The following is an 18,156-nucleotide window of genomic DNA, read 5'->3' as shown; positions in this document are numbered from 1 at the left end:
CCTGCTCACTTTCTTTCTTTCAGGCTAAAGACATTCTGGCTGTGAAACTCCCCGGCTGGCAGGAAAAGTGCAGCGACATCACCATGCCTGACACGATGTCGAACATAATCGAGGAGCTGTCCGCCACTCCAGAACAATCGCCACTGGTACAACACTACAACAGGGTGAGTTTTAGCTGGTCAGGTATGGATTGCAAAAGTCGTGCTGAAATGTCTGTTTTTTAAGAGAGACCTGTTGCTTTTGATTACACACTTTGATATCTTACTGTAAGATGAATAAAAGCATGGCCAAATAGTAGATAAGTAGACCAAGTCATTTAAAGATGACTGGCTCTAGTCTTGCTCATAGTCTGTCTTTCAAAGATGTTGACATCTGTTGTACCAGATGAAAGCTGCTAAGAGGTGGCCGGTTATCATTAGCTGGCTGTCAGCCATGGGAAACGCTGCATGTGCTGTTCTTGTCACCCTCTGTTAAAGTCCACTGAATGTTTTAGGGCTAGAATTGTTTATTGCTGTGTAGGCCTAAGCTTCAATCACAGTAACGACTGCTAAAAATCACTGCCTTGACAAAGACTTTATTGCTGTCTCTGAGGTAATTTAAATACAACCTTTGTTATGATTTCAATATCACCAATGAGTATTGTGAGATGAGTACATCTGACCATGTTCTTTGTCATCTCTTTAGAACAACAGGGAGCCTGCAGGGCCTCCTCCAGCACCACCGCAAAAGGCTCATATCAGTCAGCTAGCCAGTATGTTTAACCCTGACCCCAGATCTCTGCGCAGCATCTCTTCAGACCATAACTCAGGTGTGGATTTCTTCTCCCAGGTTTTGTCAAAATGAGAAGACACATTAGATTTCAAAGGAATAATCTGACATTTGTGAGATCTGTGAAGTTTTGACTAAGATTTGTGAAGTGTTGACCGCTGCCAACCATGATCACATCTCTAATCTGTACTTGTGATTGTTTGCTTCTTCCAGACCAGGGCAGTCTTGGAGGGGACAGTCTGTCTCGGTCTATATCCCAGTCGTCTGGTCTCAACATGGGTCGGAAGCTCCAGGTGAGAACCATCTTTCCCCACACGTCGAGTAGCGACACACTCCTCAACTTCCACGAAGGCGACATCATTAATTTGCTCATCCAGGAAGAGAGGGATGGCTGGCTGTACGGAGAGCTGGAGAAGACAGGGCAGTAAGTTTCAAGCTGTTTTCATATTCAGGCATATGTTGATATACAGTATATACCTCAACTCAGTTCACAGTGGTTGTCTCATTATCAGTCACAGTTTGCCAGTCTTTTTATTCATCCCAGTATCTCTAGTTTTAAAGGACATGAGGTGATGTTCAAAATTTGTATTATTGTCGTCAGTGAGTCACACTGTTGCACTTCTTTACCATGAAGTCACACTGTAGTTTATATTCCACATAATGTACAATAAGCTGCTTTTGCGCTGTAAATAATCCCTAATGCATCAATGCTGTAATAATCCGCCACTGAAAATAGTCCATAACTGTTGTCAGTAAGAAGCGCTGGGCTTGAGTCAAGAGCCGCAGACAGCCTGGAGAGGTTAGAACCTTTAGTTGGTTTTGGTCATTTCATTGGATTTGTTGACAATAACAAAAACATACAATTATGCCAATGCTCTTTGTAACCTAGCTGTACAGTGTACAGTATATAGGGCTTTTTAAAATCTACATACAACCATTGGCACACCCACATGAGGAACTTTCCTTTCATTACAACAAATATGCAGCAGCACTACCACACTGGCGTGTTTCACATATCTAAGGTCTAGTGTATGCTTTGTTTCTTCATATTTCCGCACACCATGCCTAGAAACACAGAGTATGACCGGTATGTTCAGTGTGCCAGATGTAAAGCTCTCTGTCTCTAATAACACCACACACACAAGCAAGAAGCATGTCATCTTGTATATTTCACCCAACAATAAGCAAATGCTTGACTGTTTTTCCCATTAACACATGATTCTGAAAAGGTGAATTCACACAGTTGCACAGGAGTTAAGACTTCATGTCACCTCCAGACAGTCGAGAGAAAAATGTTTCAGGTGCTAAACCAAATGCTTAATGTTCTCCTGTACAAACAGACATCACACCTGTTAGCATTGTGTGACTCGTTGCTCAAATGATGAAGTTTGAGAGTGTTTATGTACAAGAAGTCATGTTTGTATATGTAGATGCTGTGGCACAAGCCTGTAAGGTAGCCTGTGTAATTACAGTTATCACTCAATGCAGGCAAAAGGATTACACACTGCTCACAGAGTGTGTCTTTTCCATTCCCACTTTGAAACAAATTAAAGCGAGCCTTATCTGCTCCCTGGGTTTGTGTGTGTCATTAAGTGGCCTTTTGAATTGAAGTGGTTTTAATGCGGTCAGTAGCCATTTGTCAAGAAGAGGGCATGTTGGGGTAAATCACAGTACATTCTGTTTCTTAGCAACAAATCTATTGCAGTGGTCTGATAATTCAGCTTTTTGCTAGACGTGACTTGGAGACAACTTCTGAGTCTTAGTGAACAAAATCTCTGAGTATATTTATGCTCTCGTATGCATTCAGAATGACAATATTTGTTTTTCTGCTGTGACACAGTTATCTGATCAGTTAGCACATGATGTCCAGTGACTGCACATAATTCAGAGATGTTCAGTCATTTTAGCAGAACTGATTTTATATTGTCATAAGACCCACCAGGCTGAAGCATACTGAATAGCATAGCACAGAGGCTGTGAATAAAGGGAAACAAACAAGAAAACAATACAAAACAAAATCCACCTCTAGCACAGTTAGAACCAGGCGAGCAGCTTCCCAGTGTTTCCAGTCTACTGGCAGCAGCTTCATATTTGCCATAGAGACATCCCTAGATAAGAAAGTGTGTTTCCCAAAATGGCCAACAATTTCTTTAAATTGTTTTATGATGTTTCTGATGTTGTGGTATGTGTGTTGTCCTATTAGGCGGGGCTGGTTTCCCTCATCTTACTGCAGACCTTGTACTGAGTCAGCAATATCAAATAGGTATGAAAACATTAAAGCATATCCAGAAGTAAATCAATAACTTGTTTTACAGCTGATGTTCTCATATCTGAAGCTTCGTGTCCTATGTCTTCACAGCAATCTGGACACACCAATGCCAGAGGGGGAGGAGGAGCCGGTGTTGCTGCCACCGCCAGACTACAGCGATGACACCCCCTTTAGCACAGTGCAGAACACGGTTAGTGCCTGCACCTGCATGAGTACAACCCCACCTGGTGAAGTCTGGTGTATTTTAAACCTGCAAGATCTTTTGTTTTTCAGTTGGAAATCCGTTTCATCAGCCTACTGTAAATAATTAGGCGAGGATACAGTAGGAAATGGACAAATAAATACCAATAAATAAATTATTGCTATTATTATTGTTTGTTTATATGATGGAGGTTATGTACTACAGTATAAAATGCAAATATAAAAACCTTAAAGCTATCTTATTCCTTTTCAGTGACTAGAGGGTTTAGTGAGACTCCTAACTGCTCTTTGCCCCTCCCATCACATCCTGTTTCCTAGCGACGATATAAATTACAGATGCCTGGCTTTGCCAAACCACTTTTACTTGACTTATCAAACTATGGGAACATACATTTTTCCATCAAATGTCTACTACAAAAATGAAAATGCAGTAGGCACCCCAGCCATTTCACCGTCTAGTAAGCACAACCTTGGGCATACTACTAGGCTAGTAGGCAATTTTAGATGTACCCAATATGTTAAATCCTAGTTAATGCACGGCACTGCTAGCTAAATGTATGCTAAAAGTATGAAGACGAGGAAGAAATGTGTTTGAGGCCAGTGACTGACCTTATCGAATCCAGTTAGGGAAATGTAGCTTTAGTTTAGTTAGGTTAAGTCAACAAGAGGCAAGCTTTGTTCTCTCTTTTCTTCTTTTCTTTCTTCTTTTTATTGATATTGCCACCAAGTCTTTGGTTGCTACAATAGAGCTGCACTGTAGAGGACTTTGTACTGGGCAGCTGCAGTGTTTGTCTATGAAATGGGAGCTGCCGCATATTCTAGAAAAAGTCTTATGTTTCCTGATAGGATATCTTTATTGCCTTGCCTAAGCAACTTCAGACTACATGGCCACAAAATCCCATCACACGTCATACCTATAGTCTGACTAATTACGCCTTATCATCTCCTACATTCATAGTCATTGCCTCCACACCCTTAAGACAACACTGCACCTCAATTCCTGTAACCAGTTCAAGGAAGTTTACTCTATTCAGCGAGATGATTATTTCCCTAAAGGATGTGATATTTGCATTCTAATGGGTCGTACTTACAATTTTGCAGCTGGTACATATTTGATTAGGCAAATAGGAACACTGTAAAACAGAGCAGAGAGGTGTTGGCTCGAAAATGTTGAAAAAGACATCTGAAAAATGTTCCCAGCCAGGTTTGCCAGGCTTGGTTCAGTAATGGAGAGACCAGAAGAGAAGGAGAGAGTTAGAGATGTAGGCATGAAGGACAGTAGGTTACAGACACAATTTCATTTTGTGCCTGTACTGTGTCAGCTGGTTGAAAATGAATTACTAGTTGTCCGGGCTGCAGACAAGCCCAGGCACACTTGTTTCTCCCTCATCATCACCCTCCTGGCTGCTCCGTCTGTACTCGGTGTCCTTTGAATCTGCTGCCTCAGGGTTTCACCATGAAATAAATTACACTATGAGGGATATACCTTTCCAAAAGAAGGAATCGGTGCATTTCGTCTCTCTGCCTGGTTCTTTTTAACACCAGTTTTTGAGAACATAGTCCAGTCTGGCACATTACGAATGCTCTGAATGTTTGCTTTTTAAAACTAATGTTATGTTAGAGTATAAAAAGCAAGGATTCTCAGTGACATTTTTAGTCCCTTACACTCAGGAAACCAGCAGACGGTACAGTTTAAATATTGTTTTTGTTTTGATTTGTGGATCCTTTAATCAGAAATGTAAGTGTGTTTACACAAGCTAGGACGTGGTGTGGCCCAAAAGTCCAGGGAATCAAAATTTCAGTGCCACTGTGGCTGCATGCTTGGTGACTTCTGGATGTTGCCTGCTCTCTACTGGCAGACAAGGATAAAGCATCTTTTTCTTTTGTTTTGTTTTTTCGCAGTTAGTAATGCAATAAAGGCCTTTTTAATAAGCTTGGTAACAGAGGTATACTACAGAAGATATGCATCTGAAAAGTTGAATAATTCCTGTAACAGGCTTCCTCTACTATTTTGGCTCTGAACACTAAATAAATTCATGGAAAAAATATTAGTTTAAGTACAATTTAAAATGAAATCGTCATACTTAACAGCAAATGTGTGGGTTGACCTACAAACTACTGTAGCACTGTAAAAATTATTTACAACTTAACAGCACGCTATAAGCAAATCTGTGACTAAAATACCCTCGGGGCTTTTTATATTTCCCCTGCTCGCATTGCTCCGTTGAAATGATAAGGTTTTTATCATCCTCATGTGAGAGAAAAACACCAGCCTTTCTAGAATGTCTAGATTCCAGACTTGGTGAAGTCTGAGGCTGTATCGTAGGCATGTGCCAAAGCTCCACTGTGCTGATGTGGAAGAAGGAAGTAAGGGCAACTGTTGATGAGAAATCTTCTCAAACCAGTCGGACAGCACTGCCTTTCTTCACAGGTGGTGGGAGGTTGTGGGTTTGTGATGCCTCTGGTCATGTGTGTAGATTGTTGGCTGTTATTTCTCTTTGTCCACTGGATCTTGCTTCAAGGGTCTTCTGTGTTTTCTGACAACAGGTTCCTTTAGTCAACGGGACTGCAAAGGCTCCATTTCTAGGGTGAGTGACCAAAAACAAGTAACAAAAACTCACAGACTGTAACCCAATATGTGTGAGTTGACTGATAATCACTAAATGGTGGGTGTGAGCTAATTTCAACAATTTTCTCTGTGTAGAGGAGGGAATCCGTTCGCCACAGTCAAGCTGAGGCCAACTGTCACGAATGACAGATCAGCACCAGCCATCTAACACAGCAGGAGGATGTTCGACCCTGTCATGCCTTCTGTGGAATTATGCAACATGGGACCCCTGTGACACACTGAATATCACCCCTACCTGACATCTCTCTAGTCTGCATGCTAGTCTCTCTCAGTACCAGTCTAATCCATTAAAGAGGTCCATCGTTTCTGGGCACAAGGTTGTGTTACACCAATGTGTGTTTTACATTAGCCACAACAGGGAAACTTTGCATAATCAACACATGGAGAAACGAGATATCCTGAAAAATGTTGTAGTGCAGTGTTTGAAAATGTTATTCAGCCACTTGCTGTTTGGAGTAACAGTTCAGCCCAGTATGAAAATGTAGGCTTTTATCCATGAACAATGAAAACTTGGATTGCTGAATGTAGGTGCATCTCAAACATCCCAGCTTTTTTCCAAAGTAACAGGAGTAACAGGGGTAACTTTTTGAAAAAGAAAGTGTAAAAACCCACAAGGGTAATCCTGTGGCTGCGGAGCACATGAATTACAGTAAAGGTCTCAGGATGTAAGCTGCTTTTAGCAGAGTAATATGAGGCTGAGATGAAACTACAACATGCGTCATGCAGTGAGTCCGATAGTCAAACATCATAATCTCTTTCTGCTAAAAATCAAATTAGGCAGTAAAACCTGCATCTTCATTTTAGGGTGAAGTTTCCCTTTAAGATTGCCTCTTACATGCTCAGACGTGCCATAAGGTCTTTTCAGACTTGTTTATATGCCAGTCAGTGCAGTGGTGTAAAATGAAGAGCTCCAGATGTAAATGAGATGGACCTGATACTGATGAAATGGACTAGCACCCAGGCTGTCTTCCTGACTTGCCAAAAATATATTTTATTTCTATTTTTATTATAGTTATTTTAGTCCATTTTAAAGAGGAATACAGAGGTTGTGAGAATGATGGGAGATAGATGTGATGGGAAAAGGGTTTGTCATTTGAATAAAGGTAAAACAGTACGACACTGTTTAAAATTACAAGGTTATTTATATACAGTACCGTGTGTTCATTCATTTTCTACCGCTTAGTCCCTGAACGGGGTCACCAGAGCCAATCCTGGCCAGCAATCGGGTGAAGGTGGGGTACACCCTGGACAGGTCGCCAATCCATCGCAGGGCTAACACATAGATGAACAACCACACACTCCTATGGGCAATTTAGAGTCACCAATCAACCTAAGCTGCATGTCTTTGGGAGGAAGCTGGAGTACCCGGAGAGAACCCACACAAGCACAGGGAGAACATGCAAACTCCACACAGAAAGGTCCCGGGTGGGGCCCGAACCCGGAACATTCTCGCTGTGAGGCAACAGCGCTAACCACTGTGCCACCGTGTGTTTGTATGAGAAATGTAAATACAATATGTGAAGGCACCCTGTGCTCAGTCAAGGCCCTGGATCCCACATTGATTTTGATTTGAGAGCTAGTGTGTATTTTAAATGACATTTTGATGAAAGTAATGTTTTTCACTCATAGTATCACTGCTATTTAATGTAGATTCTTTGTGCAATGCAAAATAAAAATGTACCCTACTGGTAGACATTTACATTGTATGTAAATAAGGTGGGTCGTTGTTTGAAATCTACAGAGTATTAAATATTTTGTGAGGAGAATGACTTTTTGCCATGTTTTCGCTTTACAGAGTGTGTCTTGTATAATGAGAAACACATTGATGAAGCAGTTTATTGGTCCTCATAGACCCACTGATGTGTGGAACCCTGTATACTGACATAGTTACTGCCACATGCTTTCTTCAGAGAACCTTGCCACTGTGTTGACCAGTGTAGTTTTTTTTTCTCAATAAAGTAAAAATCTGCATATATAATTTTAATTTTGTTTTGTTTTTTCAGTTCTCTTACTGGCTTCTATAAAGGTTTAAGGTCTCTCTCACACTTTTATAGACAATATTATAACACCCCCATAAGAATTTGTTACACTGTATCTAAAGATACAGTATACATATTGTATATAGTCAGTTTTTGGTTTCTTTCAGAGTGATCAATTAATTTTCTAGTATAAGAATAGTTTGGTTTTTCCTCACATACATCAAGCTGCATCTGACTGTAACTTGTCAACCTAAACACACTGTGGCACATCTGATGCCAAAATGTGTTGTTTTTCTGACAGATAACTGCTTTTCATTTATGTCATATATTTTTTGTGATTACATCATTCATTGAAATTTAGATTTTTCAGTGGGCTCTCCTGTTAATTTTGTTGTGGCAATAGTTCCTTCATGAGTTCCTAATGGTGAACTCATAAAACACCTAGCAGAGCTCTGCAAAGCTCCCATCATCAGCGGATCTACTCAACCACATAACTAAAAACATCTGTGTGGGTGTGCAATATATATATAATCAAAGTAACTAGTGATGATCAAATCTGGTTTTATTAATCTGATCCTGAAAAGTAACTGAAGTTCTCAAATACATGTGATGGAGTAAAAATGACCATATTTACCACTAAACTGGTGAAGCTGAAGTAAAAAGTAGCAGAAAAAAAATGCACAAGTGCCGATTCCTCTAAATTGTAAATGCAAGTACTTTCCACTGGATGTAGGTCTTTTGCTTCCAGGTGTCTGCTTTGAAACAATAGGCAGCGGCGCCCCCTGCTGGACGCCACAGCCGAATAGAAACACTTCCTGTTTCAGGAGCGAAATTCAGCTCCCGTTCGCCAATCAAAACAAGAAGAAGAAGAAGAAGAAAATGCGTCCAGTATGGCTCAGCCAGCAGGTCATTCATTTCCGGTTGTTGAATAAACAGCGCTGACATCAGATTTGTGTTGCTTCACGGTTTATGAGAGGAAGTTCAAGGTTGGTGTCTTTTAACTGTTAATTTGTTATTTCTAGAGGGATAAGCTTGTAAGCCTGCACCAGAACAAACTGAGTGTTATCCTGTAGAGCCTGAACCTGGCTTTACTGTACACGTTTGTTACGAGCATCTGCAACCTACATTTCACATTGCTGTCATTCACACTTGCAGTATATAATCAGTCGACATACATTCACCCTCTCTCTTCCTCGCCTTCCCCAGGGTCCGGGTGCAGCCATGCCCGTCTCCCTGCTGTGGGCAGTGGATGTGTACGGGAGGGTCTACAGCCTGTCGACGGCAGGGCAGCACTGGGAGCAGTGCCATATTGCCCAGACAGAGTTCAAGCGGTTGACAGCGGCTCAGCAGTGCTGCTGGGGCATCGCCTGCGACAACAACATCTACCTGAACCTTCACGCTTCTGACCTGCCCGTCCGCTACCAGGAGGAGACCTACGAAAATCAAGTGAGTCAATCAGGACGCCACTGACTACGTAGTGTACAACTTGGAAAGTAAGTCTTTTTGCAGACAAGGTTACAGTACACAAAGAAAAGAGGTTAAGATTGCCTTTTTATTTTTCTACGGCTATGCTTCATTTCTTGCACAAAGTATCTCAAGTCAAATTGAAAATGCACAAGTTCCCCATGAAAAGTAAGTGCAACATTCCCACTTCCTCTGTTACTACCTCCAGCAGACTGTCAACTGTGTCTTTACAAACACATGACAATCATGTGGTAAGCTACCAGTTAGATTTAGCTTGTTGTTTGTAATGTTGGTCAGTAGATTGTTCAGACACAGTCAGACCGGGAGGTGTTTGGATTGGATTGTGTGGGGTGACCACAAGTGATGTAATAAACAGGTTCCTTTTGTTTGTGTTGATGCAGTGTGTGATCTGACTCCCCATCTCTGTCTGTCCTTCTGTCAGCGATGGAATCCCGTTGATGGTTTTTCGGAGCACCTGTTGCCAAGCGACCGCTGGCAGTGGAGTGATGTCACTGGTCTGCAGCATCAACCTCTGGGCAGCTTTCAGCTTCCCTCCGTCTGGTGGGAGTGGGAGGGCAACTGGTACGTGGATGAAAACTTTGAGGGAGAGCCCACTGAAAAGGGGGTATGTGGCCACTGATTATTTATTTATTCTTGGCCTTGCATTTCTTACTACACCATCATTTCCAGCATTGCATTTTTTAAATGACTGAGGGTTGTTTTTTTTTTAGGGGTGGACCTATGCCATGGACTTCCCTGCCACTTACACCAAAGACAAGAAGTGGAACTCCTGTGTTCGTCGTAGGCGATGGCTCCGCTACAGGAGGTACCAAGCCATGGACACCTGGGCTAAGGTAAATTGTGTAACTTGTGTGTTTGTGTCTGTAAAGCCTCTTAGTTTGCTCACCTGTGTTTGTCTTCCTGTGCATGCTGACAGATCCCCTTGCATCAGAGCTCCCTACCAGATCCTTTCAGCGACATCAGCTGTGGAGGCTGGGAGATTAGTGAGGAGCCCAGGGGCCAGCTGTCGCTGTGGGCCGTGTCCCTGCAGGGCAAGGTACAGCTCATATATACACACACATATTTACCATCAACCTTAGCTTTAGGTATCCATGACAATGTATTTCAAGTACTGATTAGGCTGTAATTTGCATAAATAAAGTATTTTTCTGTCCTTGCTTTCACACTGCGACACATTGTCTGGAATTTGTTTTTGTGAAATATAATTTATAAAATGCTCATACATGCATACAGGGCTTTGAGGTCAATGGCCTAACAAACCAGTCAGACTGTATAGCCACCGTATAACCTGAGCAAATACAATGCAGATATTATATGTGTCAAACCAGAGTCCTGCACCGCTTCAGTTACCCGCAAAAAATGTTATGTATCAGGTAAAAAATGTTTATAATAATGCACGGATAAAAATAGACTCAGTGCGAGCATAGCAAATGAAATAAACATTTAAATTAAAAAGTAAATAAATAAAGGTGCAGCTTCAATTTTATCAAGCCTAAATAACCAGTACATTTGTTGTGAGGGCCTGCGGCAGTGTTTCTGAGCTGGTGTCACCCTGGGACCCACTTTCCAACCCACTTGTCAAGTTGCGACCCACCAGTACAGGATTTCAAATAAATTAATTAAATTATAAAGCTTTTTTTTTTAAAAAACCATAGTCTCATGAGGCCCGTAGTGCCTGCTCTGATTTGGAACACAAGGACAGCAGTGTCTTCTGGTTGGTCCTCAGGTCCCGAAGTAGTCTTTGAAAGTATTCGACTGGTGTTTTAATGTGGACGGCTTCATACTTTCTTGTGCCACTACTTCACTGCATATCACACATTGAAGCTTATGTCCATTTTTATCATCTATGTAAGTAAATCCATACTTAACATAGTCCGAATCATATTTTGCCATCTTCTTAACAAGTGGACCTATCTTCGGTGAGTGTACACTGTCAACCGCCAATCAAGGCTTGTCATGGCAAGGTTAGGCCTCTGCATATCACACATGCATGCATTTCAAAACAAAAGCCCCACGTTAGATACTACCTAAGCATTTGAATCCACAACAATATATCACTCTCAAAAACAATTTGGTTTTTTTCCACCATGTCTCTCGTGACCCACCCCGTGAGAAACACTGGCCTACGGCACAACCTTTTACCCCTCAACTTAAATCCAGCTAGGACATCACTCAGATATCAGTGTAGGCGTCAGTGTGTCAAACTGGATAACCTAAAAGTGAAAATGGCCAGTAGTGGATACAAAATTGTGGACAATACATTATCGAAGGCCAAGTCAGACATATGGGAGAAATTTGGTGTGGTTGCAGACAATGAGAACAACGTTGCTTATAAGCAGTGCCACAAAGTCTTAGCATTTAATAGCTGTGAGCTAGGTGCTTTGTCACTAAGGGAACAGCTGCAGAGCCAAGGTGCTGCGTCCATCAACAGAGGCTTTTCCAGAGAACTCCGGGTTATGGGGCAAGTGCAGGTTTTCAATATTGGACCCGTGCAGGACTCGGTGTCAAACCACCAAATACCTGCTCTTTGCCTGGGTGAGGACAAGATTCAGGGTGTTTTGTCTCAAGGTCAGTGTGGTGACATTTTACTGTAGGTTGGGGCTGGAAAATGGTGCTGCATGTGATGTAGCATACTTGACAAAGAAATACTAATTATGTAAACATATCTTGCTATTTGAATAACTTTGCTCAGCTGACATGCAGCTCATAACACCTGGCTTGCTTTGTAAATGAAAACCTTTGATAAGTGGATTTAATGCTGTCATTTTTGATTGTCTAAGCGCTCATTTTCTTTCTCTTCATCCAGGTGTGGTTCAGAGAGGGAATCTGTCACCACAATCCTGAGGGCTCTGCGTGGGAGGAGGTGCCTCTTCCCGGGGAGGTGGTCCAGATCAGCTGCGGCCCTGGGGACCTGGTGTGGGCAGTGCTGTGGGAGGGGCAGCTCATTGTCAGGGAGGGCATCAGCCGACATTGCCCCAGAGGTACACTAGCTCTCTGGCAGGATGAGCTTTGAGTGTGATTATGTTTATTTTCTGCATTCGGAATAATATTTTCTGCAATCCAGGTATATCCTGGGCAGTGGTGGACTCTCCCAGTCCTGAGGTGGGAGCCATACATGTAGCTGTGGGAGTTGATGTTGTGTGGGCCGTGACAAAGGACAACAAAGTAAGAAAAGTCTGTGATGAACCGGATGTAGTATCAGTAATACAGTATCTACTATACTTGCACTGACCATGTACAGAATATTAGCAGGAAGTATTGTTTTATACAGCTAGAGTATGTTCATGGGTTTTTTTGGTTGTAGTTCTTTTTCAAATTTTTAGTTATGACCTCAGCTAAGGAGGTTATGTTTGTGGTTCCATGTGTGTTGGTTAGCAGGACTACAGACAAACGGTTGGATGGATCATCAGCATACTTGGTACAGACATTAGTGGGGACCAGTCCTAGAAGTGATTAGATTTAGGCTGAAAAGGGTCAAAGGTCAAGGCCACAAAAATAACACAGACACAAAATCCCCATCTTTAACATGGGGTAATTTAAAAAAAAAAAAAATCCTATCTCAATCAGAAGTTATCAAAGTCATTTTTTGTTTGAAATCTGACACACCTAGTATGTAGGATAGCAGTGTCTGTCTCCAGAACAAATTTCATCTAGATTCGAAATCTGACAGCTGTTTAAAGTTGACATAAAAGGGTCAAAGGTCAAGGCCACAAAAATAACACAGACACAAAATCCCCATCTTTAACATGGGGTAATTTAAAAAAAAAAAAAATCCTATCTCAATCAGAAGTTATCAAAGTCATTTTTTGTTTGAAATCTGACACACCTAGTATGTAGGATAGCAGTGTCTGTCTCCAGAACAAATTTCATCTAGATTCGAAATCTGACAGCTGTTTAAAGTTGACATTGAAAACCCCATTTAACACATTGTCCTCCATAACTTGGCCTATAATGAAGATAGATCCCTGAAATGTTCAGGTGAGATGCACAGTATAACTGCCAAAGATGAAACAGATCAGTTATCAAAGTCATTTTTTGTTTGAAATCTGACACACCTAGTATGTAGGATAGCAGTGTCTGTCTCCAGAACAAATTTCATCTAGATTCGAAATCTGACAGCTGTTTAAAGTTGACATTGAAAACCCCATTTAACACATTGTCCTCCATAACTTGGCCTATAATGAAGATAGATCCCTGAAATGTTCAGGTGAGATGCACAGTATAACTGCCAAAGATGAAACAGATCAATGATTTTAGGACACATTTTGTGTTGTTCTAAGCTACGGCCAAAGTGGTATTAACCATAGTATCTGAGCAGGTGTGTATTATGCAAAAGGCCTCCTTTTTCTCCACTCGCCTGTTTCTTTAGGTGTGGTTTAGACGTGGCGTGAACTCCCACAACCCCTGTGGCTCCGGCTGGATTAACATGGTTGGAGAAATGATCATGGTCAACGTAGGACTCAATGACCAGGTGATTTACATTCACATGAGATTATATATTGCATTTATAAAGGAGAAAAAAGGAACACCTAAAACTCCGTCTCAGCCGTCTGCTTTAGCTTTACTCACGACAGCCTGTTGCTGTCATGTTTAGGTGTGGGGTATCAGCTGCCAGGATCGGGCGGTGTACTTCAGACAGGGTGTGACCTCCAGTGAACTGAGTGGGAAAACCTGGAAGGTTATCAGTGTTCCCCGAGATGGAGATCGATCCCACTCCCGCACCAGCTCAGACAGCCAGCAGAGGTGGAGTGGTTTCAGCGAACACACATACACATTTTAGTGCGTTTTAGTTAGAGGGAACACATGGTTCACACTCGTACACCAGTTTCAGTGCATTAGCAAAGTGAACACTTATCTGTTGGACATGTGAACGAGGTGGAAAAATTCAAACATGAGCAGATAAAAGAAACCGCATAGAACCATGACTTGACTAGAATTCATGCCGTCAGACTGTTTTTCAAGCACTGAAAGATGCAGAAAACGGCTTTAGCTGATCATCCAGTTCCTGTTCCCCTCGCTTTGTCTCACAGTGCAGGATGTTTCTTCAGTGGTGAGGTGCGTGCACAGTCAGCAGTGAGTGATGTGGAGTCAGATGCAGAGGGAGGGACAGCAGATGGAGCCAGCTGCCTTCTCACCTCTGCCCCAGCATCCTTTGTTGAAGCCCCCATAGTCTGCACCTCTGACCAGCCCACTGATGCACCCAAACCCCGCATCCCCAAAGTCACCAGTGACAGTTTCATCTCTGAACTCATCTCTGATCGAGAACCAGCTAAGAGCTCAAGAGATGCTGGCTCTGCCGCTCCTGTCGTTCTGGAGGAGGAGACTGTCCCCAGAGAAGGAGAGTTTAAAGCTCCTTGTGCTGGTCCAGCTCTTTCTCCTAACCAGTGGAGTAACGTGGGCCTGGAGGAGGCACAGAGTCAGCAGGTCCAGCCTGGGGGAGCGCCAGACTCAGCTGACACCTGCAGCTTGTCATCGGTTGCTGCATACACTCTGGCCATGGATGATCTGTATGGGGTGGATGAGCACCCTGTGTGGGCGTGGGTCAGCGGAGGAGGCTGCTCTGTGGACAGCCATTCCCAGCTCACCTGGTTCAACTGCTCTATGAACACTTTAGGTGAGTTAAATGAGGAAGCTGTCCAGTGCTCGCCGCCTAAAAACTGTATCCTCTGTTAAGGTGTTTTCTTCTCTTCTTCCTCCAGCTTTAATCCAGTCGGTCCAGTCCATGAGTCTGTCTGTCACGCCAGCCCAGACGGCAGCATGGCGGAGACAAATCTTTGAGCAACTCAGTGAAAGGACCAAGAGAGAAATGGATAATTTCAGACATTATGAGCAGGCCATAGAACAGGTACATGCAGGTGAAGTTATGACCTGCCAAACAGCTGCAGCTTCTGTACTCAGTCTTTGTGTGACTTCTGTTTTTCTTTTTATGTTGCATATTTTTCTGTCTGTATGTAGTTGCTTTTCTTCTTTCCTTGAAGTTTCATTCATTGATTTATTCACAAATACTCCTGTTACAGTCTGTGTGGGTAAAGAAGGGAACCATGCAGTGGTGGAGAGACTGGAAGCCACACAAGTGGGTAGATGTCCATTTTGCCCTGGAGCAATTCTCAGGACCAGACGGCAACAAGGACGGCATCCTTTTCATTTATTACAACTTTTATGAGGAGAAGAAGGTGAAGAAGAAGTTTGTGTGTGTGTGTGTGTGTTTTCAGATTCTCGCTGTCTACGATATACTTGTCTCACCTGCCTTTCTGAGGAAGCATACTGCACTTTCTTCCTCTATGTACTTTTTAAAAACGTCTCTCTGTCTCCACTGTCATTCTCTTCAGTACCTGCATGCCTTTATCAATGAGGTAACCATCCTGGTCCCTGTGCTAAATGACTCCAAACACACTTTTGCTATCTACACTCCTGAGCGGACCAAACAGAGGTGGCCAATCAGAGTGGCAGCAGCCACGGAGCTGGAGATGCACGACTGGGTACATATGTCTCCTACACAGCGTTTTGAATTAGACGTCTCATTCTCACAGTAGCATTTTGTCACACTTGAGGGAGAACACACTGTAACCCAGCTGTGTGTGTCTGCTGTTGTGTGGAATATAAATTAGTATTTGGAGTTTACTACTGTTTTTGATCCAAATGCTTCCGTTTTTATTGTACTGCCTGCTGAATTGTCTGTGTGATTTGCACACACATTCTGCCATTTCCGTTTTGTTGTCTTCTTATTTGTCTCTGTCTCCACCCCTGTCTCTGCGTCCAGCTGGCATTGTTGAGTATGTCATGCTGTGACTCCAGGGGCATCCAGGGCCCTCCCTCCAAACAGGCCATCTGGTCCATCACTTGTAAAGGAGACATATTTGTCAGTGAGCCCTCTCCTCATCTGGAGGCCTTGCCTTACCCCACACCCTGCGACCAGATGTAAGAATAACCCACACACCAGTGGTTCCTTGAGAAAGAAGATCACATTAACATTCTGATAGATAACTTTTCTTTGTGCAGGTTCTGGCGACAAGTTGGAGGGCACCTGCGTATAGTGGAGTGTAGCAGCATTGGCATCGTGTGGGGGATTGGCTATGACTACACAGCTTGGGTCTACACCGGGGGCTATGGAGGGGGCTTCTTCCAGGGCATGGCCAGCAGCACAGATTTAATTTACACACAGACGGATGTCAAGAGCGTCTACATCTATGAGAACCAGAGGTGGAACCCGGTCACCGGCTACACCAGCAGGTATCATTGTCCCTCCAGACAACGCTGAGATTCAAGTTGAAGAGGAAAGTTTTCCCTCTTTGTGTCTATGAAACACATTTTTGTCAGTAGAAAGTGAGGCTGAAAGTCCAGTTTAGGATTTTTATCCTTAAAAGTGGACTTTCACACTTAAGAGGAATATTACATTTCATTTAGTCCAAACTTTTACTATTACTCTGATGTGACAAACGTTACTGCTGCAGTGAAAGTACCTGTTGTTTGTAGTAGTTTAGTATGAGCTTTCTCATGACTCATGTAAAGTGTGTTTTGCTTTGTGTTAGAGGTCTGCCTACAGACCGCTACATGTGGAGCGACGCATCAGGACTGCATGAGCGCACAAAAACAAGCACCAAGGCTTTCTCCCCTCAGTGGACATGGGTAAGCAGAGCTATGCACAGTGGGGGATCTGTAACCAGTCCTGTGGGACGCAGGTTTACCACCATGCTTTAGTTAGAAGACTATTAATATTTGGTCTTGAATTATCCTAGACGAGGGGTGTGGTCAAAAACGCAGACATGTTCATCATGTTTCACTTCTCCTATCTGCCGTTTCCAGGTGTCCGAGTGGGCTATTGACTACAGTGTCTCTGGAGGAACAGACAGAGAAGGCTGGCAGTATGCCGCTGATTTTCCGGCGTAGGTTTCATTTGCCGTTCCTCAAACACACCTGCTGGTAGCTTCACTTATTTCACTTTTTCTACAATTCTTCCTCTCTCCTCCACATCTCAGGTCATATCACGGATATAAAACGATGAAGGACTTTGTGCGCCGCAGACGATGGGCAAGGTACTATAAAAAAGCAACACTGCCACAGTGCAGTACTTGTTCAGGAGGTGCACAGTGGTCTTAAAGTGGCAAGTCCACTTGACATGCAGTTTGTGTGTGTGTTGTGTTTATTCAGTAGGTATTTGGCAGAGCAGATAAGCCAGAGACAATAGATTAATCAGTAGGCAATAATTAACAAAATGTTAATCATCTATGTTTACAGTACTATAGATATTTAAATAGTATAGAATATGCGAGTGACTACACTTTGATATTGTACTAGACTGTTTCACAATGTGCGTGCGTTGTCTAGTTATGAACAGGTAAGTGTCATTCTGGAACCTGGGTGTTTCATCATGTTTGCTTGTCAACAGAAGTGAGTTAGGTTGGGCTTGAACCTGAGTCATTTGTCACACCTCACCTCTTTGCCTGCAGATACTGCAAGAGTACCTGTGAACGGTATTTTTTTCCTCCTGCACAGGAAGTGTAAATTGACCACTACTGGACCCTGGCAAGAACTCCCACCCATCCCACTGAGTGACGTGACCATCCTGCCGTGTGCTGATCAGAACAGCGTGGACATGGTTCCTCTGTGGGCCATCAGCAACAAGGGAGATGTGCTCTGCCGATTGGGAGTCACCGCACTGACACCTGGGGTGAGTCACATCAATAATATGTGCATAGACAACACCATGTGAACTGGTTTTACAATATTTGGTGAGTCACTGTCATTTTCCCTACTGTCATCAGAAATGGAGCGCTGCAGTGCACATTACAAGAGTTATCTTCAGTCCTGATGAATGTTTTCTAACA

General features: G+C 42.9%; 2 protein-coding genes across 5 annotated transcripts in view; both read left to right on the top strand.

Annotated features, from left to right (window-relative positions):
• Nucleotides 1–7,030, top strand: part of baiap2l1a (BAR/IMD domain containing adaptor protein 2 like 1a) — a 20,738-nt gene extending 13,708 nt beyond the window's left edge. Inside the window, exons 8-14 of the mRNA XM_020615952.1 lie at nt 24–164; nt 685–808; nt 982–1,192; nt 2,972–3,031; nt 3,128–3,227; nt 5,786–5,826; nt 5,943–7,030. Coding sequence (XP_020471608.1) covers nt 24–164; nt 685–808; nt 982–1,192; nt 2,972–3,031; nt 3,128–3,227; nt 5,786–5,826; nt 5,943–6,015 — 750 coding nt within the window. The 3' untranslated portion in view covers nt 6,016–7,030. The remainder of the gene's footprint in view (nt 1–23; nt 165–684; nt 809–981; nt 1,193–2,971; nt 3,032–3,127; nt 3,228–5,785; nt 5,827–5,942) is intronic.
• Nucleotides 7,031–8,675: 1,645 nt separating this feature from the next.
• Nucleotides 8,676–18,156, top strand: part of tecpr1a (tectonin beta-propeller repeat containing 1a) — a 13,868-nt gene continuing 4,387 nt past the window's right edge. For all 4 annotated transcript variants that reach the window (XR_002276232.1, XM_020615881.1, XM_020615879.1 and 1 more), the window contains exons 1-19: nt 8,676–8,832; nt 9,053–9,292; nt 9,753–9,935; nt 10,042–10,164; nt 10,248–10,367; nt 12,138–12,312; nt 12,396–12,496; nt 13,701–13,802; nt 13,926–14,074; nt 14,362–14,945; nt 15,031–15,176; nt 15,349–15,504; nt 15,661–15,810; nt 16,092–16,249; nt 16,331–16,561; nt 16,861–16,957; nt 17,135–17,214; nt 17,308–17,364; nt 17,825–17,999. Coding sequence is in view for 3 of the 4 variants with exons in the window: in XM_020615881.1 (XP_020471537.1) it covers nt 9,068–9,292; nt 9,753–9,935; nt 10,042–10,164; nt 10,248–10,367; nt 12,138–12,312; nt 12,396–12,496; nt 13,701–13,802; nt 13,926–14,074; nt 14,362–14,945; nt 15,031–15,176; nt 15,349–15,504; nt 15,661–15,810; nt 16,092–16,249; nt 16,331–16,561; nt 16,861–16,957; nt 17,135–17,214; nt 17,308–17,364; nt 17,825–17,999 (3,012 nt within the window). In the remaining variant the exon portion in view is untranslated. The remainder of the gene's footprint in view (nt 8,833–9,052; nt 9,293–9,752; nt 9,936–10,041; nt 10,165–10,247; nt 10,368–12,137; nt 12,313–12,395; nt 12,497–13,700; nt 13,803–13,925; nt 14,075–14,361; nt 14,946–15,030; nt 15,177–15,348; nt 15,505–15,660; nt 15,811–16,091; nt 16,250–16,330; nt 16,562–16,860; nt 16,958–17,134; nt 17,215–17,307; nt 17,365–17,824; nt 18,000–18,156) is intronic.

Source organism: Monopterus albus, unplaced genomic scaffold (assembly GCF_001952655.1).
Source record: "Monopterus albus unplaced genomic scaffold, M_albus_1.0 scaffold171.1, whole genome shotgun sequence".
Classification (NCBI taxonomy): domain Eukaryota; kingdom Metazoa; phylum Chordata; class Actinopteri; order Synbranchiformes; family Synbranchidae; genus Monopterus; species Monopterus albus.
This window is presented reverse-complemented; position numbering and strand designations above follow the sequence as displayed.